Raw genomic sequence first — 18,080 nt, 5'->3', positions numbered from 1 at the left:
AATTGTGGAAGGTTTCTCACTCTTCCCAAAAGACATGTACAGCTTCGTACTTAAAGGTAGGGTAGGTAAGAATGGAGAAACCAGCTCGAGTGCGCTAGAATTTGAAAGTACGAAGCCGGAAAAAATCTGCCCCTTCCTTCAGACTTCCTCACAGAGCCCCTCCTCCAACACACACGGACGCGCACATGTCCAATGAGGGCACGAGATAAGTTTGTGCACAGATGGAAGGCTGACAGGCAGGTAAAAATAATTGGCCGTGCTTTATACAGCACCACGGCTTCCACAGATGACATTTTGTTATGTATTTATTGTCAAAGCTTTTAATATATTCATTGCTATCGGGATGTTAAGAGCATTCCATGGAATATAACAAAAAGTGTTTCTGAAGTGAATGACCTACCCCACCTTTAAGACTTATTTTTGACTTGCAGAACATCAATCAATATCACTCATGTGGAAGTCTCCTAAAAGTTTTTGTTTCTCTTTTTGGAGATTGCCTGGCAGGGTCACGACAAGACCTTGTGGTCACTGCACCTGACCAAAAATAGTCTGACACATTAACCCTATTTAAAACAGAAATGTGTCACTTTGACACTTTGGTTGTTGTATAGATTGACCAAATAAGATAGCACGTGTTGATTAGTGAGTTTGGAGTTACTGGTAGGTGGGTTTTGTTACAAGGCAAGCTGTTTTTCCACATTAACAGTCTTGCTAACATGCTAAGCTAAGCTAACTGGATGCTGGTGTTTGCTTGCTTTTTCTTCATTTCAACGTACTAATACTATTCCTTTAAGACAACCTTATGAAGAAACAGGGTGTCCATACACTGTTTTAACTTCAGAAAGTTAGAGCAATGACGTTTTATTTTAGGTTTGCTATAGTGACTCAGCATTTTTCTCCAGGGAGCAGTCCAAGGTTGAACAGTTCTGAAACTCTGACTAGTTCCTATTTCTTCTCTGTCTTTCCCTTGGGGTATTGGGTCCTCAAACAGCCGGGCAGAGGATAGAGAGATATGATGGACTACACTTGATACATGGCGGCCAATATTTGTTTTGTGTTGAGAGACAAGCTGTGTGAGTAACAAAATACGGATCAAAACAGGAAAGAAATACAGTCCTCTGCAATCTCCTGACACAAGCAGATTTCTAAACAAACAGCTTTTTTTATATAGTGCGTAAACACTTTTGCAAAATTGCTTAATGCCAACATGTCATCTCTTGAATACTTGACAGACTGTGAAACGGTATCAATGAAGTGTTACATCAGCAGTTAGAGATTGTGTTGCAAAAACAAAGAAGACACATGTAATTCACACTTGCGCAGGCCAGCAGATGTTACAGAGATATGACAAACTGCAAGGCGGCTCATATTAGTGAAATGCTGAGCTGCATTACCCTGCAGGTCAGGAGCACCTCTCTGATTGGCTGCGTTGCCTGAACAAACAACGCTAACACAGTATGTCGTCGTCTTCAAACAGATGCCAGTGTCCCTGGAGACCGCTGCGCCTGGGTCCAATCCCCAGCTTCGCACCAACTGTTTTTCTCGGGAGTCCCAGAGCACATTTTGACACACAAACACACACTCACACACACACACACACATCTCTAAGCCCCAACCACTGGTCCCAAATCGGAGCTAAATATAGGCGGTGAGGTAGAGATATAGGTAGTTGTCAGATGAGGCCCCATTATCAGCCGCTGAAAGTGAGCCTCCATAATGACCAGCCGCTGCACCTGTCTCTCTGCGAGGCCTGCTCCACACACAGGCACTCGGGTCAGACTAAATATAGCCCCTCTCCCTCTTTGTCTCCCTCCATTGCACCACTCGGCACCCCGCCCTCAAACCCCCCACCCACACACACCCCTCTTTTCAATCTCTAATTTGGAGCAAACTAGGTTCAGTGGCCAGGCAGGGCCTAAACACTTACACCATCCCTCTTTCATCTCGTCCCCTTTTATAGAAACAAGATGACATTACAGTGGGCAGGAATTACCAACAGGGATCTATTGGCACCACAGAGGGGGCCATTAAATGTTATCCACTCGGATAAAAGGGGTGATGTCTGTATGTGTGAGTCTATCTTTGGCCAGCTATAAAAACCTTCCAATAGTGGAGGGTCACCATGAAGCGGACCACTTTTTTCCAAGCCACATGGTCTTTTTAAATCCGTGAATGTATCTGCTTTGTTATTTTTGACATTTCAAGTTGGATTATAAAACACATTGTTATGAAATACACTTTCCATTATTTTTGAGGGATTTTGCCACAACCCACAGCCTGTTAGTTTTCTCTCAATTTTCCTTTTCTTTTCCAAACATTGTTCACCGTAAGAAAATCTTGTTTACTGGAAACTGCAGGGAAAAATGTGTGGTTTTATTTGAAACAGAAAAACCTCTTTAAACTCCAGAAAACTGTATTTAAAGTAAAGGACATATAGAGAAATTCATAGATAATATTACAGGTAAATACCACCCAAACATACACACTTTTGCCCTGCTCTACAACTAATGTGCTAAAAATATGATTGGTTTCATTTATTGGAGTTCAAACGCTGCTACAAATATGTATTTATTGAAAATGTTTACGATAACACAATAGAGGATCATTTATCTCCATTGTGGTCAATCAATAATGATTATGGCTTCCCTTCAGCTGTTTTAAAATCAGTACGTTGTGAAAAGCAGAGGGTTTCATGGTTTATTGCACTGACTGATGTTGTTGTTCAGAGTACTAATAATGTGGATTACAGGAGAATAGTTCTATCCCAAAGGTGACATTTCACGAAGGAATATTCTCTATATGTAGTTTTGCAGACCTGCGAGAGTCAGTAAGGGTAATTCCCAGGAGTAAAGTGAGAATATTATTGACAGTCACATTACCCTCCGTCTACTCTCCTCCGTTTGGCCGCTGACAAAAATGTTGAATACTGCAGGCGGTAAAAACATCCGCAGTGCCAGCACCCAAGAGGAGAACGACTTTCCGAGGTAATAAAAGATGAGACGGAGTGATTAGGGAAATGCCAGCGAATGGCTGAGAGGCGTTGCACCTCACTCCTGCTCCTTACAAATGGCAGTCAGGGTTACTGCTGACAAAGGACAATGCATCAACCTGCTAATCCTCTACAACGAGCCACGGATAGAAACATGTATGTCCTACATCTGCATCTTCACACCTCTGGACTCATAAACTACAATTACTGAACTATTTTGAGGTACTTTGAGTATTTCCATTGTTTGCTACTTTTTCCATTTGCTACAATTCAGAAGCAAATATTTACTTTTATTTTGTACATTTTACACCATTACACTTATTTGGTGATGTTAGTTTATTTGCAGTCGTACAGTGATGAGACTTATACCCATGGAATCTGTGGAATCTCAGCTTTCATACCTCTGGAGTCATAAACTACAAGTACTGTACAATTTTGGGGTACTTACTTGAGTATTTCCATTGTATGCTACTTTTTCCTTTTGCTACAATTCAGAAGCAAATATTTCGTTTTATTTTGTTCATTTTACACCATTACACTTTCATTTCATTTCATTTCAAACCTTTATTTATCCAGGTGTATCCCATTGAGATCATTGATCTCTTTTTCAAGGGAGACCTGCTCAAGTAGGTTCCACATGAAACATAAAAACATACAGAACAACAAAAAGGACATCTTACAGCGTCATTACAGGGTTTACAATGTACATAACTATCCACATGAGCAGGTACCAACAGCTTCCGATTGTGTAGCATCCAACCGAGCTTCAAAAACATTTAGTGGCACCAGATTGCTCAGTTTCCATTTCAATTGCAGACTATTCCAAGACAGTGGAGCTGCACATCTAAATGTTATCTGCCCTAAGACAGTCCTAGCAATTGGCACATTTAATAAAACTACAGCATGCGATCTCAGGCAGTAGCCACTTACAATTCACCGTGAGATCGGGGAGCAGATGTAGGATGGAAGTTTCCCTAACATGGCTTTGTATATGAAAATGTACCAGTGACTGAGCCTCCGTACAGTTAGCGAAGGCAAACCAGCCCTTGCATACAGGGTACAGTGATGGGTTAATGCTTTACAGTTTGTCACAAATCTCAGTGCACTGTGATACGCAGCATCTAACTTGTTTGGTGATGTTAGTTTCTTTGCAGGTTCATATTAATAACAAAACATATAAATAAAGTTAATTTTGATGGTAAATGGTCNTTACATTTGTTGCTTTGTTACTCTTGGTCTTTAGTCTTTCGTGTCTGAGTCCTGTCTGTTTTTTATGTATTTATGCTATGTTTTTATACAGTTGTTGATGTACAGCACTTTGTTCAACTCTGTTGTTTTTAAATGTGCTATAGAAATAAAATGGATTGGATTAAGTATAATATTACATCACTACATTACACCACTGATAACTATTCTCAAAACATTTAAAACACATGTCAAGATCAGTTTCTAATCATCACTATGTATGCAGAGCAGTAATCCAACACCAAGTAATGTATTAAGGACTAAGAGAAGCTGCTGGGGCCAAGCCTCCCCTCCCCGAAACGAAATGTAACACAGAGGAGCTCCAGCCCTGGAATGCAACCCCGGCTATATTCACTTCTCCCGGCAGCGACTCGGAGACACTGTGCACCACCATGTTGGACATTCATGTATTTTAATTATATGATCAGAGTTCCTTGAAGTAATACACTGGCTCGTTGGGCTGGAGAGAAGCCAGTTTGCTTAGTTACTGCTGTCTTTATATACTTTCCAAAGGACTTTAGATGGAGGTAACAGTGCCACTAATGACGTAACTACCATGGGGTAGTGGTGGTTTAATGGATAGTGAGGTGGGCTGAAGATCAGAAGGTTGTGAGTTCAAATCCCGCCAGGAACACCACCACTAGTGTGCCCTTGAGTAAGGCACTTAGCCCTTAGTTACTCCAGGGAGAATGTCCCTGTAATTCGTCATTGTAATTCGCTTCGGATAAAAAGAGTCAGCTAAATGAAATGTAATGTAAACGTATTGTTTATTCATTTATAAGCTGGAAGGATGAAAGATTTATCCAACAGATAAATAGATACTGTATGGAAATAAAAAATTATGTGAAAACCTGTATTTTCTGTGTTTCTCATGTAAAGCCTGTTTTTCCAAATATAAACGCAGTACCAAAACATTTTCATGTGATCAAAAAACAATAGTAACATTGATTGGGTCAATTTAAAGAACTGCTGTGATTAAATAAATTGTCAATCAATCTGGGAATTTAATTCTTATGTAACAAAAAGTTTTATGTGCATCAGGAAATATTGCCATCCTGTCTTATTTTTGCCGTGTCAGTGGACTTTAAAGAAATACTACAGTTGCTTATTATGAGACATTTAATAGTAGTAAAACTTGATGAGGTCAACTCATAATAACCCAGAAACAGAGATTACATTAATGTGTTACAATTTGATTCAGAAATGAACAATTAAACACATGCAGCTTTTAGGTCACTTAGGTCAGAAATGTTTTCTTAACAAAAATTCACAATTAATGTCATTATGCTATCACTCTGCAAGCTGACGGGCCTATGGAGTATATTGTGTGAATGGCAATAAGAATCTATAACACCTCTGTCTTCTGGTAGTGCCTTGTCCTGTGCTTTGCCTGCGGGCTGCGTGGCTCACTTGGTGGCATCTGTTCGTAGTCCCCCATGCACACAGCCACAAAGAACAGAGTCCCTCCGATGATCAGAGCAAGACCTCCAAACCATCCCGAGAACATCGCCTCGCCGTACTCCCAGCGTGGCATCACATCAGGAAAACCCTTGTCCCAGAACTCCACCACAGTTGTGTAGGCCACGAGAGAGACGGGAGCCAAAGTGGTGAGCCCGGACACCCAGGAGAGCACCCCGCTGAAGACGAGGAGCAGCCTCTTCACGCTGGGCTGCCCAACACACATGTCCACCCCCTCCAGCCCTGGGAAGGCAGCCATGACAGATAAACCTCCAGTGACTATGGACACCGACATGAGCACCCTGGAGACCTGCAGGTCCATCGGCAGCCCCATGATGGAGTCGTAGGCCTTACACTGAATTCCCACCTCCTCGGTGTAAAGACAGGTGTGCCACAGTCCAGAAAACCAGTTCTCCACTTCGTTCAGGTCGGAGTTCATCGTCTTCCAAAATGGCAGGAAGGTGGTGATCAGACATGTGACCAAACCCCCAAACGTCACAAAGAGTGCAGTCCTTTGCATCACTTTGGTTGTTAGAAAAACCATCTTCTGCCCTTCTGAATCCTGCTCAGGTGTATGCAACAACAGGCTGGGAGATCCAGAGTGGCTGTTTGGCCCGTCCCACCTGCTGAGGTTCAGGACCAACCGGGCCAGCCCACTTATTCAGCCTCCTCAGAAAATGGGAGATAATCCGGGGCTGTGGCATGACAACAGACATACTGTTATTTTGTCAGTGTTCAATATCATCACAGGGAACAATGAACTCTGTTGATAAAACTAAATATGTCCAGCGGGGATCTGGACTGTGTGCGCGCGCACAAGCGGACTTAAATGAATGAAACATGAGCAAGCTGGGCATGGGAGGTGCACAGGAAACAAGAAGACCTATAAGCTACTCCAGAAAGAGCTACAATGTCCTGTTTCTGTGAAATTCAGTCCATCTTAACAACATGTAATTATTCCAGATGAGTTGTTCCACTGATGTCACAGATGAGACTAGGGAATTAATTTGTTTAAGACATTAATGCTCTTTCAAGCTTTCGATTTGCCAAGTGTATCAAGTATCTGGACTATGAATAGCACTTTGTACTCACTGCAATGCTACTTACAACCGAGTCCAAAAGAGTCCAACACTTTGTGAATTCCTCTGAGGGTCTTTACAGATCCTGCAGTACAACTGGCAGCTGAGAGAAAATTCAATCTACTGCCTCAACAATTAGGTCAACCTTTATTCTCAATCCCAAGAGTAGAATCTATTACATAACATATACAAAATAAATGGTAAAACAGTATTCTTTCCTGCAATCATTCAATTTTATTTAAATCACACTTAACTCAATAGTTTAGGGTGGCCTGATTGTCTTGAATATTGTGAAAGGACAAGCATTTCAAATACATTTGAAAGGGAGGTAAAGTTTGCATTCATTAAATAGAATTAGTCTAATTTACTTTAAATTAGCTCTTGAGAAACTCAAAGTCTTTGTAAGTGCAAAAAATTGCTGGAGCCAAGTGAGTTCCCCCTCTCAAAACAAGGAGCATTGTCTGACCTTATCATCCATAGATCTGTGGAAACTGAAACTGCTGAAGGACGTGGCTAATTTGATGAAGGATTAACCTTCAGTTTTCTTCACATATTGAACAGGTTACAATGGCTTTAGTTTATGGCGAAGGTCTGTGAAAGAACTTCCTATTTGTTCAATAGAAGTATAACTATTGTTATAAAATGCATTTGTATATAGGCCACACCACAGTGAGTCTTTGAGAAGAAACTGTATCATTTTGTGATTTGAGTTGTTGATTTAGAGCATGGTTTTAATCTAAGCTATCATAAATTAAACAAATCACTGAGCAAGTCTAGTCTGACTGCATATCAAGAACGAGAGGCCATCCTCAGTTCTCATTCATAACACTCCGTTCGATGTCTCACTATGGGATGCGCCTCAACGCGTATGCAAACAGAAGCATCAATCTCATTACGCCAATCCTGATTGGCTGGTGATCTTGACGTCTACGTCAGGGAATCCACCCACAATTTAAGTAGCTTGCGCTACGTCGCAGCGTCATTCAAACACCTCTTCTTGCTTCAGAGCACATCTCGAATATCAGTAGCCGGGCTAGCTTAATGGTCAACAGACTGAACCCAAGGTAACATTCGGTCGACGGGCGCTTGCCGGTTACTTTTTTGCTTTGCAGAAGAATTGAACAAATATTAACACACCAGTTAATATTGTAATCTGCCCCGCCGTTTTTTCTTTCGAAATAACGGTAAGGTTTGATTTTTTTCTTCAAACAGTAACATACCTGTTGCTAGTTTATCCCTCCGTGCCGACACCACGGCGAGCGAGGAAGGACTCTTCTCTCCCTCACACCAGAGGAGACGGAGATAAGAAACATATTAACACACCAGTTAATATTTTTTAAAGAAAAATCTACCCCGTCTTTTTTGCCTTTCGGAATAACGATAAGGTTGGATTTTTTTCGGTAACATACCTGTTACTAGCTTGTCCCTCCGCGCTGACACCCCGGCAAACGAGGATGGACCCTTCTCTCTCTCACACCAGAGGAGTCGGAGGCTCGGCCCTGCGGCTGCGGGTTTAAGATCTCGGGCACGGACTCACACCAGGTCTGCTCGTCCTGCCTTGGGCTGGAACACGCCCAGGAAGCTATCGATACCCCCGGTTCGTGAACTACCACTTCGCCCGTNAATGATCCCAATACGTATGATTGTATGAAAATATCTTAAAATAAATACAAATGTATTTATTATAAATGTTAGTCCTTAACATCTATCACTGTGTATATCACCATTGATATACACAGTGATAGATGTTAAGGACTAACATTTATAATAAATACATTTGTATTTATTTTAAGATATTTTCATACAATCATACGTATTGGGATCATTTGTATTAATGTGGACCGGAGGGAGAGGGTGACGAGCACACATTTCACTTTCCGTTTTTATTTCAATTACAACTTTGGTCATGAATAATATGTTTCTCTGTTGTCCACGTTCATAAAGCATAAAACAACAGCATCAGAGCAAGGTGCAGAGTCTCTAGATGAGTTTACAGTAGTCCCTTGTTCTTATTAAACATCCATGTAGTTTGTTGTATAGAACACTGTAGTTCTCATTCATAACACTCCGTTCGATGTCTCACAATGGGATGCGCCTCAACGTGAATGCAAACAGAAGCATCAATCTCATTACGCCAATTCTGATGGGCTGGTGATCTTGACGTCTACGTCAGGGAATCCACCCACCCTTTAAGTAGCTTGCGCTACGTTGCAGCGTCATTCAAACACCTCTTCTCGCTTCAGAGCACATCTCGAATATCAGTAGCCGGGCTAGCTTAACAGTCCACAGACTGAACCCAAGCTAAGATTCGGTCGACGGGCACTTGCCGGTTACTTTCTTGCTTTGCAGACGAATTGAACAAATATTAACACACCAGTTAATATTGTAATCTGCCCCGCAGTTTTTTCTTTCGAAATAACGGTAAGGTTTGATTTTTTTCTTCAAACAGTAACATACCTCTTGCTAGTTTATCCCTCCGCGCCGACCCCACGGAGAGCGAGGACGGACTCTTCTCTCCCTCACACCAGAGGAGACGGAGATAAGAAAGATATTAACACATCAGTTAATATTTTTTAAAGAAAAATCGACCCCGTTGTTTTTTCCTCTCGGAATAACGATAAGGTTGGATTTTTTTCGGTAACATACCTGTTACTAGCTTGTCCCTCCGCGCCGACACCCCGGCAAACGAGGATGGACCCTTCTCTCCCTCACACCAGAGGAGTCGGAGGTTCGGAGGCTCGGAGGGCTGCGGGTTTAAGATCTCGGGCACGGACTCACACCAGGTCTGCTCGTCCTGCCTTGGGCTGGAACACGCCCAGGAAGCTATCGATACCCCCGGTTCGTGCGGGCATTGTGCCCGCTTCACCATCAAGAGCCTCCGCCNGAGTTGAACAAAGTGCTGTACATCAACAACTGTATAAAAACATAGCATAAATACATAAAAAACAGACAGGACATGAAACAAATGTAAAACACGAAACAATGAAACCAGATCAGAAGGCACAGACTGAAAAACTCTCCTACATGACGTACAAACAATACAAAACACTAGTAAGATAAAACCCAAATTTAAAAGCACAAGTGTCACCTGGTCTGTAAATGCCAGGGAAAAGAAGTGGGTTTTTAAACAAGATTTCAAAACGGGCAGAGTTGGAGCAAGTCTAACCTGGAGGGGCAATTCGTACCGTAACTTTGGAGCTGCAACAGCAAAGGCTCTGTCTTAAGTCTTAATTATGATTTTTGGCTACTTGTACCTTGCTTAAAATGTTTTATTTAAAATTCAGATCTTTAGCTTATACAAAATATAAATAAACAAACTTGTTAGTAAACAAACTAAGATGTATAATTATATGTTAAAATCTCCAGCAGTGGTATAAGTAATTAATTAAGTATAGCTCCACATTTACCAGATGTGATGAACACATTATTGCATAACAATTATAATCCAGTAGTTTAATATATATGATTCTAGAGAGAGAGACCAGTTTCTATGAAGAGTGTCTAGACCAGAGGTGTCAAACTCAAATACACAGTGGGCCAAAATAAAAACATCGGTACTAGTCGAGGGCCGGACTGGTTCAATGTTTATTGCAGAACTTATTGAAATGAACTCATTGCACATATTAAACCTGGAACTAACAAAGCTTAAATGATAGCCTATAAAAACAACATTAAACATTAAATAATCAGTTGCATTCATTTCTTAAGGCTCTATCTGAAGCTTTTCCAGAGTCATTTCTTATGATTACATTTTTCCACAGGCCAACAACAGCTTCAAAAAAACTCTTTCTCGCAAAGAAAAAAACAAACATGCCCTGTTGTCGTGAGAGAAAAAGTGCAGAAGGAAACATCCATTAAACTCAGTGTGCTGCTCTGTGATGCTAGTTCAAGCCAGATACTTGGCATCTCATCTTGGGAGCAAGTTCATCTATGTTTGGGCTCAGGCTCTGAGCTGAGGAAATCCTCAGGATGGAGTGAAGGTGTGCGTGCAATATACCGGCGGGCCAGATCTAATAGTAATGAAAAATTATCCTGCGGGCCGAAATTCAATCCACCAAGGGCCTGATTTGGACACCGGGCCTTTAGTTTGACACATGTGGTCTAGTCTGTAATGGAATACCACACCCTCAAATGATCATTTTGAACATTAATAACTTGACCTTGAAATGTTGGGGGAAAAAAGAAAAATCTTGATGACTTCAAGTAAACCTGGGACCGTGTTTGATAGCAATTCAACCATTTCAAAACATCTGTTACAAATTCTCACAGAACTTGTCAGTTCATTACTTCCCAAACAAATGTATATTTGCAACAACCTTCTTATTTAATCGACTAACATGTCCAAGCATGTTTAGATACTAAGCTTTAACATGCTGATTTGCCTAAGAGACGCACTCTGTTAAGATAAACTAACGGTCAGGTAGAATCCTGACATTAATGTTTTGGCAGGCCATGATCTCTACATTTCAGCATATTAATGATTAATTTCACTTCTGAGTTTGTTGATACTGCAGCTTTCTCCGGACGCAGCAGAAGAGAGTCTCCTTGTAATTCAATTAAACAGAGTGATACATCAGTGCCCCCCTGTGTGACGCAGATCACTCATCTTGTTGAACATGTGCACACCGCCCGCCCCGGCTTCCACTGCATTGTTTTTACATGTGCTTGAACACATGCAGAGAGCAACACAAACACACTGACACTGGAGCACATGTGCACGTGTCAGCTGTCAGCACACTGTAGAAATACAACCACTCTATGTAGCTTGAATACATCTGATAAATGTCTATTGTTTAAAACAAATATTTGAACGACAATTTAAAAACTATTAGGGTTGTTAATGCTGCATCCAAATCATGTCCCTGTGTCAATGCTTCTGTAATTTCCACAGACATGGATCTGATACCTTCAGGTGAATGACCTTGTACCTGCAGTTATTTGAAAGGGAGGTACATTAACTCCCACAGTGAGAGTATGAGGAGTGGAAATATACTCAGTATACCTTTTTAATCCTCCTCCCCCCGCCCCCTCCCCTTACTGAAACTGGGACTTACTGCACCAACTGCACTTTAACGATCTCTCCGATTGTTGCACACTGAAAGAAAAGTAGCACATGTACTATAAGAGTGTTTGATAGTTTGCAGCAATCAGCACTGTGTATGTCCCCTGGCAGCATAGAGTAAATATCACTCTAGTAAGTTTTAACAGTAGCACACAATGCATGAATAGACAGTATGATAAGTGGGCAATCCAACTAGGCAGTGCAGTTAAGTGTGTGTGTGTGTGTGTGTGTGTGTGTGTGTGTGTGTGTGTGTGTGTGTGTGTGTGTGTGTGTGTGTGTGTGTGTGTGTGTGTGTGTGTGTGTGTGTGTGTGTGTGAGTGTGAGGAGGACGGTGAGAATTCATGCTGTGTGAGCATCCCCTCAGCAACTCCATCAATACTGCATACAGCTGAGAAACTGGCAGAGGTCCTCCGTGCTGCATTTACAGGCTCGGCCAGAGAAAGAGAGAAACTCCCACGACCGGTCTGCTCAGTCTGCTTCTGGAGGGGGGCTCTGCCAGGGGCACACACACACTCATACACTCACACACACTCACTTCAGTCTCTGCTGCATCAAGAGGCAGAGGAGAGCCGGAGGAGGGTACAGAGGGACGCACAGACTGGGAATACTCCAGTGGACAGGATTGTTAGGAGACTCATGTGCTAATATGCTACCGTGCTCCACAAGGGAAGCTGAGCACCGGGGAGTTTGACTGGATCATTGCACCTGCTCCATGCACACTGGTAAGCTTCATTTCTTATGAGTCAGGGAAATATAGCTCTGTTGTATTAGTTCCCATCATTATATGTTTGTGTGATGCTCTGTGTAGAGTCAGATCTTACCTGGAGAACCATGGAGTGGTGCAGTATTAAAACTGAAACCAGAAACACAAACTATATTATTTTTTGTTGGATCTGTACATCAGGGCTGTTTTAATAGTTAGTACATCAATAACTATTTAGAAAACTGGATGAGAATCCAATATAACACTGCAAAACTTACACTATTTGATTGATTATGTGTATGTTTTAGTTTCTGTGTGCATGCTGAGAAACCGGTCAATAGCAGAATTGCTTTATGGAAACACAGCTCCTCTGTGGGGGTGTACACCCCTCTGAAAACCGCAATTCTAGTTTTCCATGACATCATGGAGAGGTTATCGCTCAAAGCAGCAGAAAATGACCTGATGGACTACTGCGGTGCCATGCATTGTTCACACGCTTTAGCTTTACACAACAATATATAATATACACAGTAAAGTGGGGGTCAATTTTGAAAGAAAAAATTGAGAGTAATGCAAACGTATTCTCCTCATTGTACCGCTTTGACAGTAAACAATGCTGAAAGAATGCTGGCCAATCTTTGTTTTCTAGATCCACGTGGCATATTTATATTATACTAAACGCCAAAAGTCTTGTTTATGCAGACAGAAAGCACACTTTAGATACTGTTTGGGACTTTATTAATCTGCTGTCAGCTCTCCTGTCTCTGAAATGGCAATAACAACTACCAATTTTACAATACACAAACAGTACAAGCATTTGGAGAAACGTGGTCGAAAATAACCAGAGCTTCTTAATGGGGATTGTGATTAACTGTAATCCACTCTATTCTTTTATAATTAGGACACGTAGGCAATGGAGTAAATAGAAATAAATCAAAAACGTCTTGGCACTTGGGCAGAAAATCTGGTGACTCAATTTACTTAAAAAGTAAACCCTTCAGTTTCTACTTCAACTGTGAACAATCAAAATAAGAAATGCAGAAATATGATTTGTATTATATTTCAAAGAACCTAACACTTCACCGATTGCATGTTCCTTAAGCTGACGTCAAACAAATAGATAACCACTAAGGTGAGAGATAACTTTTTTTCACCCGTTGACTTTTACACAATCAGGGAATGGTTATCTCTGTCTTACACAACCCCCCCTGCTAATGAGGGGGGTAAAGAGGTGTGGTAAAATATTAAGAGTGCAAGTAGATTGTTGTCCTTTATCAGCTGAGGATCAGAGACACCTAATCGTTAACTGCTGGCCAACATACCTGTCAAGCGAGTGTTTGAGACCAGTTTGGAGTTGAATGAGCCACTGAACCAGCAGCTCTTCTTTAATTCAGGTGATCCTGCAAGTCCAGTTTGTATATATTAATCATTGTTGACCACGTTCCTCAATGAAATCACAGTTTGCTGTTGCAGAATGCATTTGTTGAAGGTTTAGGCCAGTTATGAATGATGGTGGGTGCTTTGCTGCTCAACATTCCTGCTTTTTTTCAACCCCAGTTTATAAATCGACCTCCCGCCACCAACCAGGAGTCGCCTTTTGCTAATTCTCCCCTCTAGCATTCCAGTAACAGGTATTACATTTGTAGGGAAGTGAGTGAAACTGACAGCTTGTTTGCAGGCAAGATTATTAGCACTGCATGGGGACAGGCCCAGCAGTGAGAGAGCGGGATCTGCGTCATATGTTGTGGGGACCAAATCTGCTTAACCTACTTTAGTTTCACACAAAATATCTTGGTGGCTTGTTGGAGCTCCATGATGGCAGCTCTTTCCAATCCAATTAGTTGTTCATCACATTTTAAGTGGTGACAAATTATTAAAGTGGCAACATGTGAGAGTGGAGTTTTAATATGTTGCTCTGTGTGTTCAGGGAAGCACACAAGATCAAAGGCTCTGCTGTTTAGGCACGGCTGTCAACTTAATGCAGGATATTGTCAGGGCTTGACCCAGATATTTGGATGCTTAGCGCTTGAATTAAGACTAAAAAGACATGAAATCACAATTTGGAAAATCTGACTTGATTTTAGGGCCAAAAATCATCATCAGCTGTAGTTTTTTTTTACTTAACATTACTTCCAACAACAACTTGTATAGGGAAATATGTCTCAAACAAACATTGAAGGCGTTGTAAAATACTTCACTTAAAGGTGGGGTAGGTAATTTTGGAGAAACCAGCTCGACCAATGAGGGCACGAGATAAGTTTGTGTACAGATGGAAGGCTGACAGGCAGGTAGGCCATCCAGTTATTTCAGCCGGGCCGGCTCAGATGATTGGTCGTGCTTTTTTAAAGCGCTACGGCTTCCACAGATGACATTTTTGTATGTATTTATTGTCAAAGCATTTCATGTATTCATTGCTATCGGGATGTTAAGAGCATTCCATGGAATATAACAAAAAGTGTTTCTGAAATAAATGACATACCCCACCTTTAAGTAGGAGGAGGCGGCGTGTGTGCGCAGTGAACTATTGTGTTGGTGTTCGGATCAGGGGAGCACAGGTTCAAACCCCACTGCAGTCAGCATGTCGTTGTGTCCCTGGGCAAGACACTTCACCCCAAATTGCTCCTGTGGGGATTGTCCACAGTAATTAGTATGTAAGTCGCTTTGGATAAAAGCATCTAACAAGTAACATGTAATGTAAAAAGTACAAACACAACACTGGATCAAAATTCTACTTTATTCAAAGTGCAATGGTGTTAAGCAGCCACACATACTAAAAGTATCAAAATCAAAAGCATTTGTTCTAAATAAAAAATAGCCCTCTGACTATATATATTCCTGTTCAAGATTATTGTTTGGATGATACCTAATGCATCAGTTGTACTGTTGTAGCAGGTGGAGCTAGTTATAAGATACAGTCAGGTATTGAGGTCCAGTGTTAATCACTCTGAGGGGTCATGTGATGATAAATTAGAGGTGAAGATTTCTGGAATACCATAAGGGGCCCAAACTACACATTGTTTTTAGTAATAGGTCTTAAGTGTCTTGTAACTATAGCCGTCAAATAAATTGAGTTCAGTAATAGGTTTTTTTAATGAAAATATTGCAATTACCTTAGTATTATACTTTAGTACAGTACTTTCACCATGCAAACAAATACAATATAACTCACTCTCAGCTGCAGAGTTTGAGCCATGCAGTCGGAGATCTTTCCCATTTCTTTCCAGTGCTCTATTCAACACTGCACACTTTTTTTCCCTGAAGTTCAAGGACATTAAGATGTGCTCAGAATATCAAGCAGTCCTTTGGTTGTACCTCAAAAGGATAATTTGGTGATGGATTGCACCGGGTTGAGCGATTCACCTGCCATCCACTCAGATTCATAGCAGCCAGCGCTCTGTGACTAACTACTGTATGTGTGGGGGAAATACCAGAGCTAGCAGAAATGTAAGGGCAACGTGGCAACACAACAAGGGGGATTTTAAAACTCAAGGGGCCCCTTCTTGCCTTTAAGAGTGCAGTGTGACAAGAAAGTTAATAGGTGTTAGAGAGCTGTTAATATTTAACGGTTACCCATGCAATATGCATGAACAAATCTGGTCTAATCTTGACACTTTACAATCACTTTCTGTAATAAACTACACAAACACAATCAGTCACTATGAAACGAGACAAAATGGGGCCAAATGTTTAGATAATTTGAAAGACGAAATTGTAAATTAAAAGCTACAATTTGAAACTTGAAGCAGTCAAAAAGTAAATTCAGCCAAACGACCTGTTATTTATTTTCAAAGCATTACATCTGATCCGTTTGTCTGAGTGTCTTTTCATGTGTTCCCCTCTGTTCGTGCAGATTATGAGGAGCAGCTGATGTGTGCGATGGCCAGTCTGGACCTGCAGGATCTCTTACACACAGCTCCGTGTTATCGTTACTTCCCAACCAAGCGGCCCAGCCCAAGGATCTGACGCACCTCCCTCCCCCTGGGTGTCCCTCACTCCTGGGCCCACCATGGGAGGATGCTTCTCCAAACCCAAACCAGGTAACGGACATGTTCCCCTATCTCAATCAGAGGCAGGTTACTGTAGTTTGAAAGAAAACGTTCAGTAATCAAGCACCATTATAGCTCGTTCAGGTGCTGAAAAACGAGTGAAAAAAGGTGTTTCCAACAGTCCGCTCTCCTACAGGGGGAGGACAAAATAAGAGCAGCATCTTACAGTCTGATGTTCTGCAACACAACAAGTTGTTATGATGAATTATTGTTTAAATTGACTCTTAAGGGGCTGAAATTCCCTCCATGGCAGTGCTTTGTGCTGTTGTTTTACAGGATTGCGTAATATTGTAAAGTGTTCATTTTGAAATATGTATATGAATAGCGTACTGTTTTCCTCTAGGAACCAGCTATTAGTTTTAAATAAATATATATTTAGGGATGGGTTTTTTTCATATTGAATTTCAGAGCTATCCCGCCTCCAAATCCTGTTATACATGCATCCTGCCTCCTCTGCTTGCACCAAAGTGTTTTGTGTGGGAGGAATTTAAATGCTCTCTGTGGCATCTTTGATCAGGAGGATAACATTCAGAGACATGAATATTACAATTTACAGATCATATTTTGATACATGTTCCACATCAGGGAACTTTTTATAACTGCGGAACTGCAGCATCAGTGTGGCGATGTTTAATTTAGCATCAGATCCAGCAGCATCCAGAGATTCTCTTCAGCTGTGGAAAGCTTTCTCTTTCTTTTCTCTGCAATTGCACCCACTATTACGATTTTCCATTGATTTTAATTAAGGCTTGCTCAGCAGGATAAAATTCCTGCCAGATTACTGTGTAAGAACCGGATGATCAGCACATTTTTCCAGCCGAACAGATACAGCCTGCTGCAGTGAAAAGGGAATTACACAACCGTTGTTTAATGTTAAGAAACATAAATCAAGCTCAATCAAGCAGCGCATCATATGTCTTCAAAGGACAATATCTCCCAACAAATGTACTCTGTTATAGCCTGTTTTCAGGCAGAACAAAATAAGAACGACAAAAACAAACTGCTGGGTTGTTTATTTTACTTTAATTATGGAAATATCATTATTTAAGGCATTGTAATCCTGTCAAAGTATGTTTTGCAACTTACTTATTTATGTTTAGATATAGATGGATTTGTTTTTGGCAGTGTTACCTGTCTCTTCCCTTTCAAGGTTTTTCTGCATCATAATCTTCGGCTTTGTAAAAATAGCCTTATACTCACTAGATGTTAAAAGGGAAAATAAAATAAAGGAGGCAAGTTTCTCCCTTACTCACATCTCCCTTCAGCATGCTTCCTGCAGTCATTTGTTTCAGTTGTGGAGATGTCGCTCTCAATTTGTCCCAAAGTTGTTGACGTCTCTCCTCGCTGAAACGCAAATTCCTCTTCCAAAGCAAAGGTTAAGGATGGAAATACACTGAACAAAAATGTAAATGCAACACTTTAGTTTTTGCTCCCATTTTTCATGAGATGAACTCAAAGATCTAAAACATTTTCTATATACACAACTGCCAAGGCACAC

General features: G+C 41.1%; 2 protein-coding genes across 3 annotated transcripts in view; one reads left to right on the top strand and one right to left on the bottom strand.

Annotated features, from left to right (window-relative positions):
- Positions 1-5,389: 5,389 nt before the first annotated feature.
- cldn26 (claudin 26) lies at positions 5,390-6,240 on the bottom strand. Its single transcript, XM_010773942.1, has one exon. It carries the CDS (start codon positions 6,234-6,236, stop codon positions 5,580-5,582), a length of 657 nt encoding a protein of 218 aa, XP_010772244.1. The 5' UTR covers positions 6,237-6,240; the 3' UTR covers positions 5,390-5,579.
- A 5,932-nt stretch (positions 6,241-12,172) lies between these two features.
- Positions 12,173-18,080, top strand: part of aifm3 (AIF family member 3) — a 17,321-nt gene continuing 11,413 nt past the window's right edge. For both annotated transcript variants that reach the window (XM_010773940.1, XM_010773939.1), the window contains exons 1-2: positions 12,173-12,555; positions 16,387-16,573. In XM_010773940.1, coding sequence (XP_010772242.1) covers positions 16,543-16,573 — 31 coding nt within the window. In that variant the 5' untranslated portion in view covers positions 12,173-12,555; positions 16,387-16,542. The remainder of the gene's footprint in view (positions 12,556-16,386; positions 16,574-18,080) is intronic.

This window comes from Notothenia coriiceps, unplaced genomic scaffold (assembly GCF_000735185.1).
Source record: "Notothenia coriiceps isolate Sejong01 unplaced genomic scaffold, NC01 NC01_scaffold00013172, whole genome shotgun sequence".
Classification (NCBI taxonomy): Eukaryota; Metazoa; Chordata; class Actinopteri; order Perciformes; family Nototheniidae; genus Notothenia; species Notothenia coriiceps.
This window is presented reverse-complemented; position numbering and strand designations above follow the sequence as displayed.

Bases quoted from the DNA above. Each gene is read 5' to 3' on its own strand.
- cldn26 (XM_010773942.1), bottom strand. From the start codon at position 6,236: ATGGTTTTTCTAACAACCAAAGTGATGCAAAGGACTGCACTCTTTGTG.